Source organism: Pyrus communis, chromosome 15 (genome assembly GCF_041283825.1).
Source record: "Pyrus communis isolate YQ-2024b chromosome 15, ASM4128382v1, whole genome shotgun sequence".
NCBI classification, from domain to species: domain Eukaryota; kingdom Viridiplantae; phylum Streptophyta; class Magnoliopsida; order Rosales; family Rosaceae; genus Pyrus; species Pyrus communis.
This window is the reverse complement of record NC_142579.1, coordinates 40,417,358-40,436,306: the sequence shown is the minus strand read 5'-3', so window position 1 is coordinate 40,436,306 and position 18,949 is coordinate 40,417,358. Positions and strand designations below refer to the sequence as shown.

At 39.3% G+C, this 18,949-nt stretch overlaps 3 protein-coding genes and 1 pseudogene across 3 annotated transcripts; 3 read left to right on the top strand and 1 right to left on the bottom strand.

Annotated features, from left to right (window-relative positions):
• The first annotated feature begins 1,154 nt into the window (after positions 1 to 1,154).
• Positions 1,155 to 6,386, top strand: LOC137737273 (ubiquitin carboxyl-terminal hydrolase 18). The gene is made up of 11 exons (XM_068476713.2): positions 1,155 to 1,765; positions 2,367 to 2,571; positions 2,673 to 2,761; positions 2,966 to 3,051; positions 3,147 to 3,309; positions 3,435 to 3,558; positions 3,993 to 4,150; positions 4,282 to 4,366; positions 4,799 to 5,011; positions 5,147 to 5,208; positions 5,396 to 6,386. The coding sequence occupies exons 1-11, from the start codon at positions 1,506 to 1,508 to the stop codon at positions 6,099 to 6,101; spliced, it is 2,151 nt and encodes a 716-aa protein (XP_068332814.2). The 5' UTR covers positions 1,155 to 1,505; the 3' UTR covers positions 6,102 to 6,386.
• A 1,676-nt stretch (positions 6,387 to 8,062) lies between these two features.
• LOC137717534 (F-box only protein 13) lies at positions 8,063 to 10,875 on the top strand. The gene is made up of 2 exons (XM_068456932.2): positions 8,063 to 8,477; positions 9,354 to 10,875. Exon 2 carries the CDS (start codon positions 9,379 to 9,381, stop codon positions 10,624 to 10,626), a length of 1,248 nt encoding a protein of 415 aa, XP_068313033.2. The 5' UTR covers positions 8,063 to 8,477; positions 9,354 to 9,378; the 3' UTR covers positions 10,627 to 10,875.
• Positions 10,876 to 11,493: 618 nt separating this feature from the next.
• LOC137740851 (E3 ubiquitin-protein ligase AIP2) lies at positions 11,494 to 12,909 on the top strand. The gene is made up of 3 exons (XM_068480661.2): positions 11,494 to 12,010; positions 12,155 to 12,570; positions 12,686 to 12,909. The coding sequence occupies exons 1-3, from the start codon at positions 11,638 to 11,640 to the stop codon at positions 12,833 to 12,835; spliced, it is 939 nt and encodes a 312-aa protein (XP_068336762.2). The 5' UTR covers positions 11,494 to 11,637; the 3' UTR covers positions 12,836 to 12,909.
• A 621-nt stretch (positions 12,910 to 13,530) lies between these two features.
• LOC137740842 (putative disease resistance protein RGA3) lies at positions 13,531 to 16,586 on the bottom strand (annotated as a pseudogene).
• Positions 16,587 to 18,949: the final 2,363 nt, after the last annotated feature.

Genomic DNA, 18,949 nt, shown 5'->3' with positions numbered 1-18,949 from the left:
ACACATAACTACCTTAATTATTGGATTATTAACAGTTTCATACCTTGTCTTTAAAAAGTTTCAATATCATACCTTATATTCGAATTTGTTGCAATGTCATACATTCCGTTAATTGTCTGTCAATTCTTCTGTTAAATATTGACGTGGCTTGAGACATGATCCACTTTTTATTAAAAATTAATAAAATAATAATTTACCCTTAAAAAAAAAAAAACCCCAATCATCTTCCCTGACCCCTTCCCCTTCCCTGCAACCCAAATCCAAAACCACTCCCACCTCTTCGACTCCCCCTCCCTCCGTTCATCTCCGTCCCTCCCTACAAACCCATCACCCCCTATCCCCATAAAAAATTTTCCCCGCTCCCGTCTTCCCCCAACCCAAAACTAGAACCACCCCAAACCCAGATCCCACCCGTGCCAACATCCCTCACCCTCCCCGACCACTCATCCTACTCCCCCATTATTCTCATCTCTCCCCAGAAACAAACAAATTTTGAAAAAAAAAAAAAAAAACCTAGAATATTTTGATTCTCGGCAAACCCAGCCAAATTCTTCAGCACACCCGCCGCTCTTGATCAAAATCTCGGCGTTGGCGATGTGCGGTCGAGGCGGGTCAGGAGATGAAGAGTTTGGGGGTTTGCTTTTTAGGGTTTATGGAAGAGAGAGATGAGAGAGAGAGAGAGTGGGATCGGGTCAGGGAGGTGGTTGCGAAGGAGAAGACAAGGGGGATCGGGTCGGGTTCGAGCCCATGAGAGGTAGAGATTTGGTGGAACGGAGGGAGGGGGAGTCGAAGAGGTGGCGGAGGAGAGGTGGGAGTGGTTTTGGATTTGGGTTGTAGGGAAGGGGAAGGGGTCGGGGAAGATGATTGGTTTTTTTTTTTTTTATATATATTTTTAGGGTAAATTATCATTTTATTAATTTTTTAATAGAAAATGGGTTCCGTTCCAAGCCACGTCAGCACTTAACAGATAAATTGACAGACAACTGACTAAAGGTATGACATTGCAACAAATTCGAAGATAAGGTATGACATTGAAACTTTTTAAAGACGAAATATAAAACTGTTAATGACCCAATAATAAAAATAGTTCTATGTAACTTACCCTTCAAATTTTGAAAATTTTATAATTTTCTTCAAATTGTTAACGTAACCCCGAAGTTAGAGGAACAGGAAACAAAGAAAGGGAAAGAAAAGCAGCTCTCTCTCTCTCTCTCCTTCTCCCTATCCCTCTCCCTCCATAAAATAAGCAGCTGCCTTTGTCTCCTCTAACACTCTCAAATTATCAATGATTTTAAAACCCTAATTTCTACCCCTTTCTCTCTCTCCGCTGCTAAAATAAAAAAATAAAAAAACTAATTTCCGTTTGGGCGAAGTGAGAACGAAATTGCGAGAAAATCCCCAAATCAAGCTGTGAATTCACTGAATTGCATCGATTACTGGATAAATTATCGATGAGAAGAATTGAGGTTGCGGAGGAATCTGAGATCAAAGCTGGGGAGGCGTAGATGCATGTCGCGGGAGTGAGCTTGGATCTGAATTGGTTCCTGCACTTCATATTTTCGGTGTTTATAATCGCCTTCTGTTTGCTGCACCTGGTGAAGAACACGGCCTCGAAGTACTTTGAGGTCGACGCCAGCTTCGAGGGAGGAGGTGACGGTGGTGATCGGACCCCAATTCTGGGAGCGCTCATGGAGGATCCGGTTTGTGTCGTCTGTGGGAATTCCGGTTCCAGGAGGTGCTCTCGCTGCAAGGCCGTTAGATACTGGTATTGTTCTTCAATTAATTTGTTAATTTTTGTAGTGAATTTATGTGCTGCTTTAATCATTTAATGTAAAAGTTGCGTCTTGGCACTCAATTATGGTGATTTTAGTTTCGTAAGTATTGGTAATTTAATGAATTGGGGGCGAAGTTTTAGTCTTTGGTGAAATTTATACGTTGTCGAATATAATACAGTTAGTTATTTCTGTTAATCATGTTGTCTCGCAACAGTTATTTCTAAACTGCTTTTTAGTTAGGCTTTCATCCCAACTAGGCTATTTGATTCGTGTGGTTCAGTGTTATGCTGGCTGTCAATATGTTGCAAGCATCCTATGTTTAGGCTTGGGATTGATCCCTAACGTGGATAACTTTTTTTCGGTGTTGATACTTGCAATGATATATGGGGTTGTTTACAGGAGATATATGAAGTAGCAATTGAGATGTTGGAACTTTGCTGAATGGGTGATTTGGTGGTATCAATCTAATGTTGTAAAAGTAGTCATTTGGTGTTTTGAATTCAATACTTGTAAGATGGTGAATGTTTTCCAGACAGTGGTAAGCCTATATTCTTCCGTAAAAAAATTGTTATAACCTTTGTTATTTTTCAGCTCATCGAAATGCCAAGAAAAACATTGGAAGTTGGGGCATAAGACAGAATGCAAGGACTTTCAACCATCTGGCAGAGTGAATTCAGCTCAGAACACATTGAGTAATAGGAGATTTAAAACTTCTGGTGTTGGGGGCAAAACATTCCCTGGACTTGCACTTGTTCCTGCTCATGGAATCTCTAAGCGTATCAAGAAGCCGAAAGAGGTGAATAGTTTTTTTTTTTTTCATAAGAAATGCTGCTTACAGTTTTTTTTTGTAATTCTTATCTGACACAGAAGTATTAACAAATGCTTAATACTTTTCAGATTCTTTTTTCCTATGATGAATTTGTTGAACTTTTTAATTGGGACAAGCCAGGGTTTCCTCCTTGCGGACTCTTAAATTGTGGAAACAGGTTTTTCTTTACCCTTTTTTACGGTTCATTTTAATACCACTAATTGGGTGCTTCCATTTGATCAAGCGGCAAACTTTACCACAGATGTCTTCATTCTTTATACACGCCTTTAGCCCGCAAGCACTTACACTTTCACTGACGCTCCTATCATACTTGTACTACCTATGATTTTGTATATGCTTCTAATTTCCCTTTTATTTGCAGTTGCTTTGCCAATGTGGTTCTACAGTGTCTTTCATCCACTCGACCGCTTGTTGCCTACTTGTTAGAGAAGGGCCATCGGAGGGAATGTACACTCTTAAAACCATTCAGTGCTACTTTTTTAGGATAAAGGTGCTTAAGCGAGTCTTGACTTATCAAACAATTATTCTCCTTTGTTTTTCAGGCATACGTGAAGACTGGTGCTTCCTTTGTGAATTCCAAATCCATCTTCAAAGAGCAAGCCAAAGTTTGCAGTCCTTTTCACCAACCAACATTATCTCTAGATTACCAAATATTGGTGGTAATCTTGGCTATGGGAGGCAGGAGGATGCTCATGAACTCATGAGGTTTCTTTACTTGCACTTGATCTAGTTTCTGTATTTATCTAATGGGTGTTCTATTGAATACATTGTTAACAATCTTTTTGAATTCTTGTGGTATATGATGGTTGTTGAATTTTATTGTTTTGTAGGTTTGCCATTGATAGAATGCAGTCTGTCTGTCTTGGTGAGTTTGGTGGAGAGAAAGCTGTGCATCCAAGCTCTCAAGAGACAACGTTAATTCAACATATATTTGGTGGCCAGCTACAATCTCAGGTTATGCGTCTTATGGTGAAGTGTAAATTCAGTTCTGACGTCATTATTTCTTAATTTTTGTGGCCAGCTTGACCGATGCTTACAATCATGTCAAATTACATATGTTAAAGGGAATGCCATAACAGTTTTATATTCTATATCTAGATAAGTTGTAGTGCTTCACCTTTTTGGTTCTGGTGTCGTTACTTGGTCAACATGCCTAACCTTCGAACTTTGGCTATGGCATATGCCTGTTTTTGAATTTTACATCCCTTTTGGGGCTTTCAATAGCAAGTCTATTGAGTTTTGTTTAATTTATTCTTTCTTTCATTGAACAGCTGAGCCAGTTAGCTGGTATAAATATATTTTTTTGGTAAAAGATGTTTAATACCATTCTTATTTTTCCCCTGTCAGTTCCCTTCTAATGCATTTTCTCGTTTTGGAATATTTTTCAGGTGATTTGTACAAAATGCGAAAATATATCAAATCAATACGAAAATATGATGGATTTAACTGTTGAGATTCATGGGGATGCTTCATCATTGGAGGAGTGTCTAGATCAATTCACCATCAAGGAGTGGCTTGATGGCGATAATATGTATAAATGCGATGGGTATGATCTCTTCTTTTTCTTTTTCAATTCTATTTATTATATTCGTTGTCTTTTTCAGTTCTGGATTGTGTAGTTTCTTCTCTGTTGTATGGTCTCCTATGAGGTTTGAGATATATTGTTTCTGTTAACAGGTGCAATGACTATGTCAAGGCTTGGAAACGTCTTACTGTTAAACGCGCTCCAAATATACTCACAATTGCCTTGAAGAGATTTCAGGTTTCAGCTATACTCTTTCTATATGTTGCTTTGTTAACTGGTGCTCATGTCACAGTTAAAGTGGATCAATCTATAAATTAGAAACGTTATCAAGAGTTCTTATGTCACAATAATGAAAACTTTTCTTCCAACTCGTTAGATGCTAGGTGTTTTCAGTTGGAATTACATTGTGTACATATCTAGAAATTCTTTGTGTTATTTACAGATTCGTATTGATGCTGGATTACTGTATCTTTAGTGACTAATAACACATCATCTTTAAGTTGGTTCACTAAGTGTTTCCGGGACATTGTCAGATGCTTTCTTCTTGAAAACGTATGTACACACACACATATATTTGATATTATATTTCAAGTAATTGATAATGAAGTTGTACTTATCTATCGTTACTCTGACGATTCCTGAAATTTTTATGTTGGCAAAACTTTTCAGAGTGGACGGTTTGGGAAAATTAACAAGAGAGTAACATTTCCTGAAACATTAGATCTTAACCCCTACATGAGTGAAGCGGGAGACAGTACAAATATCTATAAGCTTTATGCCGTTGTGGTCCATATCGATATGCTAAATGCTTCATATTTTGGACACTATATCTGTTATACCAAGGATTTCAGTGGAAACTGGTACAAAATCGACGACAGTAAGGTGAGAATCTCTCTCTCCCTCTCATAGTTATGGCCTTCCATAGTGCAGACCTTTAAAATGGTTCTGCTAATTCTATTTCATATGCACATTGTAACCAAGCAACTAATTTCTTCTCTTATTTTGCGATTTTCACAGGTTGCGACTGTAAATTTGGAAGAGGTACTTTCCCAGGGAGCATATATGCTATTATATAGCAGGTGCGTATATGTGTGTGTACTTTTACGTGTCATTCTCAAGTTCTAAATTAAATTGTATATAGTGGCTTAGACGAATGCGATGTGTGACTGTGGACCCTAGTTCAAACTAGTTTGCACATTTTATTTTGGGTGAGAAGCATTATGTGAGATACTCTTAAAATAATTTTTGTTTCCTGTTTCTGCACAGGGTGCAGCCACGAGCATCATGCCTAAGGACCGAACCTCCAAAGAAAAAGGAGGAAATGACGAATGGTGAAGTAGAGCCTTGCCAAAAGAAACAACTTGAATGTTCCGTCGCCAAGTCTGCAGATCCTAAACACAATTCTGGGTCTGTGCCATCTGACACAAGTTTGCCGCCACAGATTCCAAGCTGTACAACAGACTCAGCTGCTGTAATCCACGGTGAGGTTGCAATTGAACATTCTGATAATGCGGATCTCAAGCTTAAATTACTTCCAACTGTTTCAAAAGAGGTTTGCATAGTTGAAAATGGTACTGTTAATTCCCCATCTCGTCCATCTGTTTCAAGGGAGATTTCTATCTGCGAGAAGGACCCTGCTGGTGAATTGGATTTGGATACTATAAGAGGTGATTCAACTCCAGCTTCAGCTGGTATGGATATATCTAATGGTGAGTCATGTTGGGCTGTTCCGGACAATGTATCAGTGCGCTGCGAGAAGGATCTCTCTTCTTCAGGTCGTGAAGCTGAAAATGGCGATTCCCAAGATATGGATATCGATTATTGTGAGTTAAGTTCATCCCCTGCAGAGGACATTGAAATTTACCGGAGCAATGGGCCGACGACTCATGCAAATGGAACTGATTATCCGGTTGTGAATTCTGGTATTCTGAATGGGAAAGGAATCCACATAATAGAAGTAGATGACGGCTAAATAATGGAAGGTGGATTTCTTAGCGATTATTATTTTGTTCATAATTCTTTAAATCCCCTCGTCGTCGCCAAAAGGAAAAAGATCGAGGCTGGGAATTTTGGTCCGGGGTTTCATTATTTGCAGAGACCTCCGATTTAACATTTTAGTTGGGAGAGTCATTAGTAATTTAAGGTGACAGAATGTAGTCGGATGCATAAATTCATAAAAAGAGCTGAAAGACTAGTTCTTTTCTTTGTATCCTTATTTTTCAGTTAATATTATTCAAGAACCACGAATCGTGCAAAATGCTGTCTTACAATTTCGAATTTTAGCTCATCTAAGATTTACTAATGTTCATATGCATTTTTGTTAAAAAAGATTTTATTTGAAAATAGTGTTTTGTGTCTTGAAGCACGTGGCAAGTGATTGACCTTGATCTTGAAGTGTTATTAAGTTCTGTTGACAAATATACATACAAGCGTTTTTCGTTGTTTAAAACGGACATAGATCCCAGCCGAATCTCACTCCACCAAATCCTAAGCATCCGGATTTTTGAAATTTAAGATTTGATGAAAAAGATCTGGCTGGAATCTCTGTTTAAAACAATCTCGCAAACATGCGATAAGTTCGTATCTTTAGAATATTAAATAAGTTCATTCAGATTTTATAATCCCTTCTAGCAGATGGGGAAAAAGATGCCAACTTGAATTACCAAAACAGTGAAAGAACAAAGCCAACTTGGAGACCCGAGCTTGGTGAAGTGACTGCATCGAGATCTCTGCATGGCAGCCGGGCTCGAAGGCCTTGGACTTCGGAGGAATTTTGGAGAGAGAGAGAGAGAGAGAGAGAGAGGATAAAAAAGTGAAAAATAAAACGTAATCAGCGGCTTTCTCTCTCTCTCTCTCTCGCCCGCTTTGTCTTTTATTCCTTGATTTCTAGTTTGGAAAAATGCTTGCTTCTGGGACTCGAAGAATGTGGTCTGGCCATTGACTTTGAAGGCTCACGAGCAGCAAGATTCCTCAACGAGGCAAATGCAGAAGCCAAAAGCACCACTCAAGTTTGTGCTTTTGCTTTTGCAAACTGCAAAAGTCAGCTTCCAGCAGCAGCAGCAGAAAAATGACAAAGCCAAACTCTTTAAGCAGTTTGAGCCTTTGCCAATGTCGTAATATTATTCTTGGCATATATTGTATTTCCCAACCGTGTCGTTTTGCCTTTCTTTGCAACCATGCTTGGATGCTCTTTTTCTTTCTTTTGTGTTTAAAATATTAAAAAAACAGACGACCAATTTAAAGTGTATTCAGTATTGCTTTGCATATTTCAAGGACGTAGAAAGATAAATAATTTTGGTGTTAAAAAAGCATGTTATGGAAAAATCCAGAACATAAATTTAGCCTATTCTCAAGTCAACATCTGAATTTCACTCCATACTACAACATAAATACTTCAGTCAACCCCTATGTAAATTCTTAGCTCCACCGTTAGTGTATACCAATGCTTGATTGAGACACCATCAAAATAATATTTTTGATTGTTAATAAAGAAATCATACATTGATATTTTTCTTGCCACCATAAAGAGTTACTTATATTTTAAGTCAATCACGCATTGTTATATATTATATATACCTAAAATATCATTGTGCTTATATCTCAAGTTATCAGACTAATTAAAAACTGCTACGTGTACCTCGTGATTTACTTGGAATATCTTCATATAATCCTTAGGCATAGGTATGCTTGTTTTGGGAAAATGATCCTTGCCATATCCTTTTCCTGGGGATCTGGGGGATTCTGTGATCATGTTCGTTTATCGTACATTGTGCGGTCAGTTTTTGTTAGGTATTATTTATATATAATTTTAAATTTTAAATAATTTCTGACCGTACAATGTACGATGAACGAATATGATCACGAAATCTACTGAATCCCCAGAAAAAGGACCCTCGGATCCTTTTCCCTTGTTTTGTGGTCAATACCAAATCTACTCTCAAGTGCAGCTATTTTTGTCTGGGGCTCGGGAATCCAAAGCCAAGAGCTGTGAGAGCCCGAGTCGACTACTCTCTCTACTTTCTCACTGTGTATTTACTCTCTCTCTTTAATACATGTTGGGTTGAACGGAAAGAAGAACTAACCACCAACCAACCCCTCGTGTGTTTGTGGTCGTCAACCCCTACAAAAGGAGCTTCCCACGAACCTTCCCACCTTCCTTCCTCCATAGCTCTTTTTCTCCTTCCTTTCTTTCCTTTTCTCTTTTCTCCCAAACACTGCCCAATTTAAAGACGAGGACGAAGACCCACCAACCTCACTCCATCGCTCTCACTGTCTTCCGTTCGGAACTCACGGCAGCACCACCTTTGAAGCAGCAGCACCGCCGCTGAAGCAGCCGCAGCAGGGGAAGGTGCATTTTCTTTATCTGTTCATCTTCTCTTTTGTCTTCTTCTTGTTCATTTTTCTGCCTCAATTTTATTGGATTTTTGCTGTTAATCTGTCTAAATGTGACATTTTGATTGATGGGTACAACGTTGTTTCTACTAACTCCCAAGTCCAACGATTCTTCTACTGTGATTTGGGCAAATATTATGACTTTGTGGCGAGATCTGTTGCTTCTGGACATACCAACGGTCCAATTTCATCCTTTGGGTCTGAAAATTTGAACTTTACGTTTCCAAATTCTGTTTTTTTTGAGTCCCAAATTATGCATTTTCTTATGGGTGGTTTCAAATTTCAATCCTTTTTTAGCTTCAACAATCTCAGTTCATACCTTTTTCTCAATGCTTATTTGTCAGTGCTTTCCACTGTACTGTGATTTCTATCCTCGCAATTTTGTTTATAATGTCGAAAGAAAGTCAGAATCTTTACTCGATGGATTGGATTGTTTTTCAACTTCTTCGTTGCCATACGAATTGTTTGATCAACAACATAACCAGCAGATAGGAAATAGAAACGGAGGGATAGGGGCTGGGATGGCTAAAAGTGGTTTCTAAAAACCAAAAGTGCTTTTGGTCCGTAGAAACACCTTCTTCAGAACTTTTGATAAAAATTCCGACATGTTTATAAACCTTCTAGCAGAAGTACTTGTTAGACTGCTTCCTTCAAAATTAGTCCCAAACGAGTCCTAAAACAGTTAAGAACAACATTTTCGTAGATGTTTGAAGTACCGGCGTCTTTTGATGAGTATTTGATAGCTAGATTCCCATCACATTCCTCATGTATTTGTTCCGAGCTTTGATATAAATTCACAAGTAACGCTTCGTTCCCTTTTTTGTTACTACAGTTGTCTTATTACTAATTTCTAGTTGATGGAGCACAACAATTCCCCAGCTTTTAAGATGAATCGGAAGAGAAAATCCCAAGAACAAGATGATGGCTTTTCAAACACATTTTATATGGATGAGGTTAACGAAGACCTTCTTGAAAGGGTGCTTTCGAGGCTACCAACATCTACATTCTTCCGCCTTACTTCGGTATGCAAAAGATGGAAATCAGTTGCATCTTCTCCCAGTTTCAAGCTTGCCTGCTCTCAGATTCCTTCTCGGGATCCTTGGTTTTTCATGGTCGATCCCCTTCTTAACCGGTCTATTGTCTTTGACTCCGCTGAAAGAAGCTGGAAGAAACTCAATCATCCGCCTCTCCTCCAGACAAAATCCAACTGCAATTCCATGCCTGTTTCAGCTTCTGGTGGCTTGATCTGTTTCCGCAATTCACAGGGCAACTTCATTGTATCCAACCCTGTGACAGGGGTTTGCAACGAACACCCTCCGCTGGATCCATCCTTACAAAATCTCACATTCCATGCCATTGTGATGAGCTCAAGTCCCAAGTATGATCAATCATCTTACAAGCTTGTTGTTGTCTTTGGCGAGCTTCCAAATTTGTCCTTCCGAGTGTATAACTCATGCACTGCCTGTTGGGAAGAAGAGACTGCATTGCGTAAAAACTTCGAGGATGATGATTCTACAGAATCCGACTCAACCGATGACAGTGCTGTTTACTTCCTTAGCAGGGCTGGAAATGTAGTGGCAACCAACATGCAAAGAAGCCCATCCAAGCAATACTCATCCGTAATCACTTCCAAAAAGGGCGAGGAGACGGTCTATTTCCTCAGTTCATCAGGCTCAGTTGTGGCCTGCAACCTGACCACCAAGTGCTTCTCCGAGTACCCCAGGCTACTCCCCGTCTTCTTCGAGTACTCCATCGACTTGGTAGAATGCGGAGGCAGAATGCTGGTGGTTCTTCTCTCAGAATTGTTTGAAAGCACGAACCTCAGGGTGTGGTGCTACGATGAGGAAGCTCGATCGTGGCAACAAATCGCAGCAATGCCTCCGGCGATGTCACACGAGTGGTACGGCAAGAGTGTGGACATAAACTGTGTTGGTGCCGGTAACCAGATACTGATCTGCTTAAGCTCTGCCGAGATTTCAAGCTGTGTTCTGTGTGATTTGGCTGCCAATGATTGGATTGAATTGCCCAAATGTTTTGTGGATGGTGAATCCATCAAGTTCTTGTCTGCCTTCTCATTTGAGCCAAGGATCGAGGCTTCTGTGTGATTTGCAAATTGTGTTCTTGGATTTATTTATTTTTTGCTTCTTATTGTTTTAGCATTTGTCTTGCATTGTATTTTCTGTATTTGCATTGTTTAAAGCCAAATGGAAAATTGGCTTTGATTTTATTTTACAATGGAAATTAATTTAGATTGATGAGGTAGCACAATGTATATTGGCTTTGTAACTCTTCATGTTCCGGTGGATTTTCTCTCTTTGTTAAGTAAGGGAAATGATTATGCTCACCCTTTTCTACTTTCGCACGTCGTTTCTTAATTTTTCTTTGATTTTATTCAATTTAGATGACGGATATCAACATGGTGGGTGGGGCAAGTGTGCGGACTTCTTTAAATAATGTGTTCTTGTGTGATAAGGGTTATATTTGGCCACTAGGACTGGATTCGATTAAGCAAGTAGGAATGTATTAGCTCATAAGAATGGATTAGGAAGGAAAAGTCTACCTCACTAACGTCGATGTCCTAGGTTCCGACCTTGGGTCCCGATCATTGGTATGCTTCGAGCAAATTATAATAATGAGATTAAGTATTCTAATTTTTTTTATTTATAGATTAAACGAAGGCAACCGAATCTGTTTAATGTAAATAGGTGTAATACTCTTAATCACCTAAACTACAAACATCTTGCTACCTAACCCAACCTTTTGGTAATCTTTTGCTTCATATTAATTTTTGAGTGTCAAACATGAGATTAGATGAACCCAACCCTACTCCTTATCCAACCCACCAGGCAACTCAGGCAAGCAACCACGTGTAAAACAAACGACGTTAATACTGGTGTCGTTCGTGAATTAAGGAGAAGGCGTGGGAACTCGGTGACGTGGATAGACAGTGGGAAACAGGTAACATATGAGACGGCGCGCAGAGGATCCGCTCCCACCTTCGTCTCCCAACGGTGACCTCCTCGCCAAGCCAAACTCCAGAAATATAACTAATCCGAAACCCAAAAACGCAGGAAGGAAAAAAACCGATACAAATCGATTCAACCCGAATCCGAAAAATGGAGTTCAAGTTCAAAGACGAAAAGAATTTGGAGCAGCGATTGGAGGAGCTCCACAAGGACGTTTCGAGGAAGCAGAAATTCGAAGACGCCGTCGCCGCCCTGAATTCGCTGCTCCGCGACCACTACTCCTCCGCCTCTCCGTCGCTCCGGAAACTGTTCTACGGCGTCGTTTGTAGAGTCGCCACCGTGTTGAAGACCCGGTACACGTCGCTGGGTTTCTGGGCCGCCGGACTCGCCCTCTTTCAGCTCGCCCATTCCCTCGTCTCCGACCCCTCCGAGAAGGCCCACTTGCTCGCTTGCATCGACGGGGCACGACAGGTCGTTCATCAGGAAAACGACACCCTGCAGCCGTCGTCTTCTCCAAATCAAGGTATGAAAGATCTTCCCTTTTCTGAAAATTACAGAAACCCAAAATTTATGTAATTATTTGGGAAATTTGTTTGAATTTTGGTGGAAATTCACAAAAACCCAAAATTTATTTTCTCCTATTGGAATTGAATTATTGGTTTTTTAGGATATTTGTTTGAGGGGCATTTGACGGTGGATCGGGAGCCGCCGCAGCCGCAGTGGCTGGTGCAGTCGAATCTATTGACGGCGGCCATGGCGGCGGGGTCGTCTTCTGAGTCGGATCCCGGAAACGAAGAGAACTCGGAAAGCGCGGTGAATCTGCTTCAGTCACTCATCGACAACCTCGACAGCGTTTTGCCGCCGGGGGTTTTGGATGACGTGAGGGCGGCTCCAAGGGTCCCGCCTGCGAGCAAACAGGTGGTGGCCAGTCTTCCGGTAGTCACGATCACGGAGGAAGTGTTGAAGAAGCTCGGAGAGGACGCGGACTGCTGCATTTGTAAGGAGAACTTGGTTGTCAATGACAAGATGCAGGAGTTGCCCTGCAAGCACACTTTCCACCCTCCTTGCCTAAAGCCATGGCTGGTAACTAGAATTTCTGAACATTTGCTATATTGTTAATGTGTCTCATTGGTTGCGTTCAATTCGATTTTAGAGTGACTCACCGACTGGGGTTTTTGGGTGGCATTGATTGTGGCAGGATGAGCACAATTCTTGTCCGATATGCCGGCATGAGCTGCAGACGGATGATCATGCGTACGAGAGTTGGAAGGAGAGGGAGAAGGAGGCCGAAGAAGACAGAAAAGGGGCTGCGAATGCGATTCGTGGTGGTGAATATATGTATGTTTAATGTTTACATCTTCAACAATTTGTCAAATTTGCAGCTTCATTCATAAATTCTTATTCAGTTCGTTACATTAAGCATGTCTATGAGTGTGGTTTCTTTTACTGTAATGGCATTTTCATTTGGGAAACAGACTTTCGAGATTATGACGAAGCACATTGCAGATACCGATTCTGATCGTGTTTATGTTCATCTCCTAGAAAATATATGTATTATAATCACATGGTATTTGGGTTCTTAACTTTGGCGGAATCAGATTAAGCGGTATGAACCTGTTTTAAGTGCTTCTAGAATAGCGAAAAGCGTGCAGACAACGAATACTGTTTTAAGTGCGTCTGTTGGGACTATTTTGTGGAGTTTTTTACTTGAAAATGAAGACTTGGATGCTTATTTCCCTTGAAATACTTGCTTTTGTGAGATTTAAGTGTCCATTTCGAAAATTTTCGCCGTCTCGTATGCAAAGAGACATTTAGACAAGGCCATGGTTCATAGAGAGCTTAGATCCGCTTAGTCTCTCGTATGTTGTGCGAAAATTGTGCAACTAAGATTAGCGAATCCATGCACTGTGGAGATTTACTATGGAATTTGGCATGTACAGATGAATAATTATCAAAAAACGCGTCATAAATCAAGATGTGCGTGAAAAGTTATATTACTAATTTGATATATATAAAAGAAGAGAATTACCTTTCCAAAGAAGATTAATCTATACGCCTAGCTTGTGAGTCACCACTTGATCCACATTGCTCATGTCCTTTGAAGATCGTCTGAATTCAGAAGAAGAAAAGAAGCAAATTATACAAATATGATGATAGCATTTGTGATTGATACATCTATAAATGTGTAATAAGATAGAGCTCAATTACCAGGATGAGATGTTGATGTTTGGGATGTTCGCAGCGCATTGAAAGCGTTGAACATTTGTAGATGGTAAGCTCTTGCAGTGGTGTTTTGTAGAGGAAGTCTGGCAGTGTTGTTAAGCTTTCGCGGTAACGGATATTTAAGGAGGAAAGGCATGGCATGATTGAAATTTCAGATTCCTCTTTGTTCCACCCTTCCACGCCTACTTCCCACTCTTTCAACAACGGCATGTAGGCGATTTTGACTTCTTTCAACTTCGGGAAAAATGAGGATGATGATGATTTCAATGACGCTTCATCTTCTTCGTTGACTATTCCCAAAAATTCACCACCAACCTTTTTCACCTTCTCCATTCCCCATAAGGTTAGGATTTCAAGGAATGACAATTTTCCCAGAGGAGGCATAAACTTGCATTCCTTCCATCCCAATAGAAAGATGGATCTTAAGTTGTGCAAAGACATCATCCAACTTGGGCAAGTGTAGCCTAACTGACCAGAAATTTATAAAGATTCCAGATTTTCGTGTGGTCGTAAGACATTCAGTATCTCAACAGTGCTTGTTGTCTTCTTGTAACGGTCATACAATTAATTTTGAGATGAAAGAGTTGCTTCATGTCCCACAACTGTGCTTTCTCAATCTCCCTCTCATCTTTCACATTCCACTTCAATCTTACGTTGAGACTGCCCTGGAGGTTCAAGAATTTCAGATCTCTCAATCGTAATGTTGTTGTATCATCATCGCCACCACAAACCAAAACACATTCATCAATTGTTTTCAAGTTTTTTAATCTCAAAATCCTTTTTGGCAAGTACTTTAGCTTATGACAGTACAATACTTAACATAAAGGTGCTTTAAGCTAATCAACTTTCTCATGTTGTCAGGTGGTTTTTCTAGTGAAACAGAGCCACAAAGGCGCAAGGTATACAAATTGTACAACTTACTGATATTGTCCAGCAATATACTCAAACCACCATTCCACAAATCAATATGCCTCATATGTATCAAATCACCAATTTCCCTTGGAACTTTGCTTATGCCATTATTTCTCAAATTTAATGTCCTAAGACATTTCAGTTGTAAAATGAAATTGAAGTCTATCGTCTTAGGACTGGATGAACAAAGAATACTGGGTGTACGTAGACTTTTGCAATTATAATATGCATGAGAAAGTGGAAGTGATTCACCAAATTTCAACCTTAAGGTCAAATGGCGAATCTTTTCACCCAAAACCTCTATTTCATTGCCAACATCCTCAACGTCGATGATCGCACATTCATTCTTGATGAGAGAATGCACAAAGTCATAAACAATATCATGCATTTTGCAACCTATAATTTTACCATTGACACTATCTTTCTTCAAATCTTGAAAAAAAGATCGTGCTACTAAGTTATCAAAAATAGCATCACCGATTTCTCCCTCATCCTCATTCCCTTTTGCATTAAGATAATCTTGTGCCATCCAAAGATTAATCAAACATTCTCTCTCAAACTCATAATCTTTAGAAAAACTAGCACAATACAAAAGGCAACATTTAATGGATGGCGCCAAATCATAAAAACTTAGTAATAGTGGTTGGAAAACTTTTTGCTCCACCTCTTCTCGATCCCATATCTTACTGTTCAAAACACCTAACCATTCCCTCCTTATTCTCTTATTGTGCATGAGATTGCCTAAAACTTTTGCAACAAAAAGGAAAACCCTTACATTTTTCTACAATTTTATTACTAATATCTTCAAACGCCTTAGACTCACCTACTTCTCTATCAAAAAATGTCATGTGAGTGAAGATTGACAAACAATATTGTTCACTCAACTCTACCAAATTAATCGTGTCACTTGTTGCTCTCATCATATCAACAACCTCATGCTTTCTTGTGGTCACCAATATTCTACGGCCAAGAGCACCATTCTAGATTAGTGGTGCCCTTAATCGTTCCCACTTTTCACTGTTGTAGCTCCTTACATCATCTAGGACAAGGAGAAACCTTTTTCCTTGGATAGATCTTTACATGAACTGCAAGACACGGTCCAACTTATTTGAACTTGGAGCACCATCACCGCTTATGGATTTGGCAATCTAATCTCATCAAAAGGGTCTGAGGCACAAACCCACTTCTCTTTTCAAAATAGGCTTTAACCTTGTCATCATTATAAACTAGTTGGGCCAGGGTTGTCCTTCCCATTCCTCCCATCCCTAGGATAGGGATGATTAGGAGCTCCCTCCGATCACTCAACAACTTTGTGATCAGAATGTCATTTTCCTTTTCTTGACCAAATACCTCTGACATGACGACAACAGATGAAGTCTTATGTCGTTCAGGGAATTCTTGAATGCCTCTTTCTATTTGTTGAAACTCAAACCTTTTTCTTTGCTCATCAATCACACTTAACTTATCGTTGAAATCTTTTATCTTACCCGCAATGTCATGGAGAAAAATCACCTCGTTGGCTTTGCAAAAACAAAAGCAGCTAGGGAAAGCAGAGAGAGATACCTTCTTCTTCTTCTTGTTAGTAACAAGAGCATTTTCACCTTCTCATTCCTGCTTCTCAACTTGTTGTCTCAGCATGTCAGTGTTCTACTTGTCCAGCACGTCCACCATCTGGAAGGATATGTCTTTGAGCTGATCCAACCAGATCCTCACGCTGGCCTCCTTGAATTGCCTTTGCTCCTCATCTTCGAGGACGGCTTGAATAGCTTCGAGATTACCAGCAAATTCTTCAATATCTTTCTTGGTGTTCAAAACAAGTTTCTCCTCTCCGTCCACCTACTCATAAGTTGTTGAAGCCAGCTGATCCAGTAGCATGGGAATGATCCCGTCAGCCATTTGCCTCAAAAATTGGTTGACAGTGGAAAAGGAAATGATGAACAAGAGATGCAGATGGTTTGTGAAATTGTCTCTCTTCTGATCCAGCTTATACGATGATTCCAATTTCCAAGTCAATCAATTTATTTATTTAAGTCCGGTTGCTGTCGTATTCCCCAACCCAACAGTTATAATACGATTTGTCTGACGTTAGGTAAGATAACGAAGTGTTCGCTTCTGTCCAGGTACATCTGCTTAAGTAATAGACTAGGATCATGGATTAATATTTTATAGGCAAACCATTTATATAGAAAAAATGCAACGGAGCATTGAATATGCTAGAAAACAAAAAGTGAGGTTTGTACATTAAAATTTAATTCCTACAAAAAAGATAGATAGAACGACTATAATTCTTAGGCATTGTAGCCATACCCTTATACAAAACAGAAAATTTTCATTCTATCCAGAACATAAGTGATACACCATGTGTTATTATATAAGTGGAGAGAAGTTTATTTTTAAGTTGTTAATAACACAAGTATCACACCATTTGCATAGTGACATATGGTGTACTAAACCGTGTCTCGAGCATACTGAAAAATCTCTTATATAAGACCAAGGTTAGCATTCGCAGTCTTCAAACAGTAGCTCTGGCACAGTTCTGCAACTTTTCTCAAGTTCAGATGCTATATATGGCGTAACAATAGTAATAAAGCTTCAAAAGAAGAAATAATATCGTTTTTTCTGTAACGAATTTACTCAAGCATCATAAAATTATTGATAAAATGCAGCTGGAGCTATGCTACCAGACAATCAGAAAACTTAAGTTCGGTGACTAAATTTGTCGATCAGTTGCCGTCCCTTCTAAATGAGGTATCTTGTTGGCTTGGCAGAAACCGTTCCCTTCTGAAAACCGTGATTTTTGTAAGAGCTCATACAATGTCAAACACACGCTACTGGTACGCATGATGTCCCACTATTCTGAATCATCATGCAATAAATGAAAATGATCTGTTCTCTGGCTTAACTATTGTTTGCATTTTTAGGTGAAGTTCAATTTAGACGCAATTGATGAGACAGATACTATTGAAGAGACGTTAAAGCCTCGTGTGGAATGTATTGGCGGAACTAGACCTTTTCTTTCCTCAAATCTACGTCATGTTTATGGTGAATCAATTGTGATCATTGAACTGCTTACCACACCCCAAAAACAAGGCAAAGAGCCCGGGAAAACAGATCAAGAAATCCATATCCTAATGTGAACCCCTTATCTTATAGGGACTTCATGTCCATATCGCCGCAAGCTATTAAGCAACAGTCGTTTCAGGCTTCCGGCATTACATAATCTGCATTATCATAAGAAGTTAAGAAATATGCATCTCCTCTCTTTTTTAATTTCGGCCTGATCAGGAACCCAAGTGGAAAGCACGTTACTCGTATACTCCAGCAGATGCTATTGCTGAGAGTCTTAAGACGCTTTCGCTAAATGAGTGCTTTGAAGATTGAGCTGCCATGGCTTCTGTGAATTCATGTTGTTAGCTCCAAGAGGGCACACATTTTTTTATCAGCCCAATAGCTTATAGGTTGTGATGTAAAGTTTATGCTACCTTTGGAATACATAATTGGGCCACCAACCACAAGTATCACATGTTTTATTGGCGTCGGCTTGTTAGGAGAAACCCAAACTTTTGCAAGAGTTTTGTATGGGTTAGTAAGGAAAGACTCAACAATCAAATTTCAAATGACTTGTAACATATTTCTCGTATATCACATTTGTACCACTCTTTTAATACAAAAACAGTATAAATTTTGCATATAAAATGCGTGATCTCGAATTTTTGTATTTTTAACAGATTTTGGGAAAACCTATAAACCATCACCAAACCTATTTTTGTGAAATATTTTACCCCAATATAGGCTTTGTAAAATTCGTGGACACTCCAGAAATGTTCAAGCCAACGATCTCCGCTAATATTTTTAATCTAATTTTCATTTTTAGGCTTAAAAGTTCAACGAGAAATACGTTGGTGACCCAATAAGTTGTAGTCGCTTACAAATGGCAAAAAATACTCATGTGGTAATAGACTGCTTCCAAATGGTTTGTGACTTTCTTCTGTTATATTCAGCAAGAATCATGATATAGAGAAGCTGCTTGCAAGATTAATATGACCAACTGTCCAACTTGAGGGCAACCCATCGTTTGATTTTAATTCTGTATGCAACTTCTGTTACCTTTTTGCATGCATGTCACCAAAGTCTCATGTGCCCACATTTAATTGACTCTGAAAAACAAAAAACAAGACTTTCTAAATAGATAGATAGATCATAAAAATTCATCTCAATCCTTTTATATGAAAAGCAGCAAAGTGTTTTTGTTTGGTAACAAGTTGTTGTAAAAAACATTTTGATGATGATAACGATGAATAATCGACGGTGGACAAGTAGATAAAAT

Bases quoted from the DNA above. Each gene is read 5' to 3' on its own strand.
- LOC137737273 (XM_068476713.2), top strand. From the start codon at position 1,506: ATGCATGTCGCGGGAGTGAGCTTGGATCTGAATTGGTTCCTGCACTTC. The intron at 4,151-4,281 runs GTATGATCTCTT...TTCTGTTAACAG, and splicing joins AATATGTATAAATGCGATGG to GTGCAATGACTATGTCAAGG. The intron at 5,209-5,395 runs GTGCGTATATGT...GTTTCTGCACAG, and splicing joins TATATGCTATTATATAGCAG to GGTGCAGCCACGAGCATCAT.
- LOC137717534 (XM_068456932.2), top strand. From the start codon at position 9,379: ATGGAGCACAACAATTCCCCAGCTTTTAAGATGAATCGGAAGAGAAAA.
- LOC137740851 (XM_068480661.2), top strand. From the start codon at position 11,638: ATGGAGTTCAAGTTCAAAGACGAAAAGAATTTGGAGCAGCGATTGGAG. The intron at 12,011-12,154 runs GTATGAAAGATC...TTGGTTTTTTAG, and splicing joins GTCGTCTTCTCCAAATCAAG to GATATTTGTTTGAGGGGCAT. The intron at 12,571-12,685 runs GTAACTAGAATT...TGATTGTGGCAG, and splicing joins CTTGCCTAAAGCCATGGCTG to GATGAGCACAATTCTTGTCC.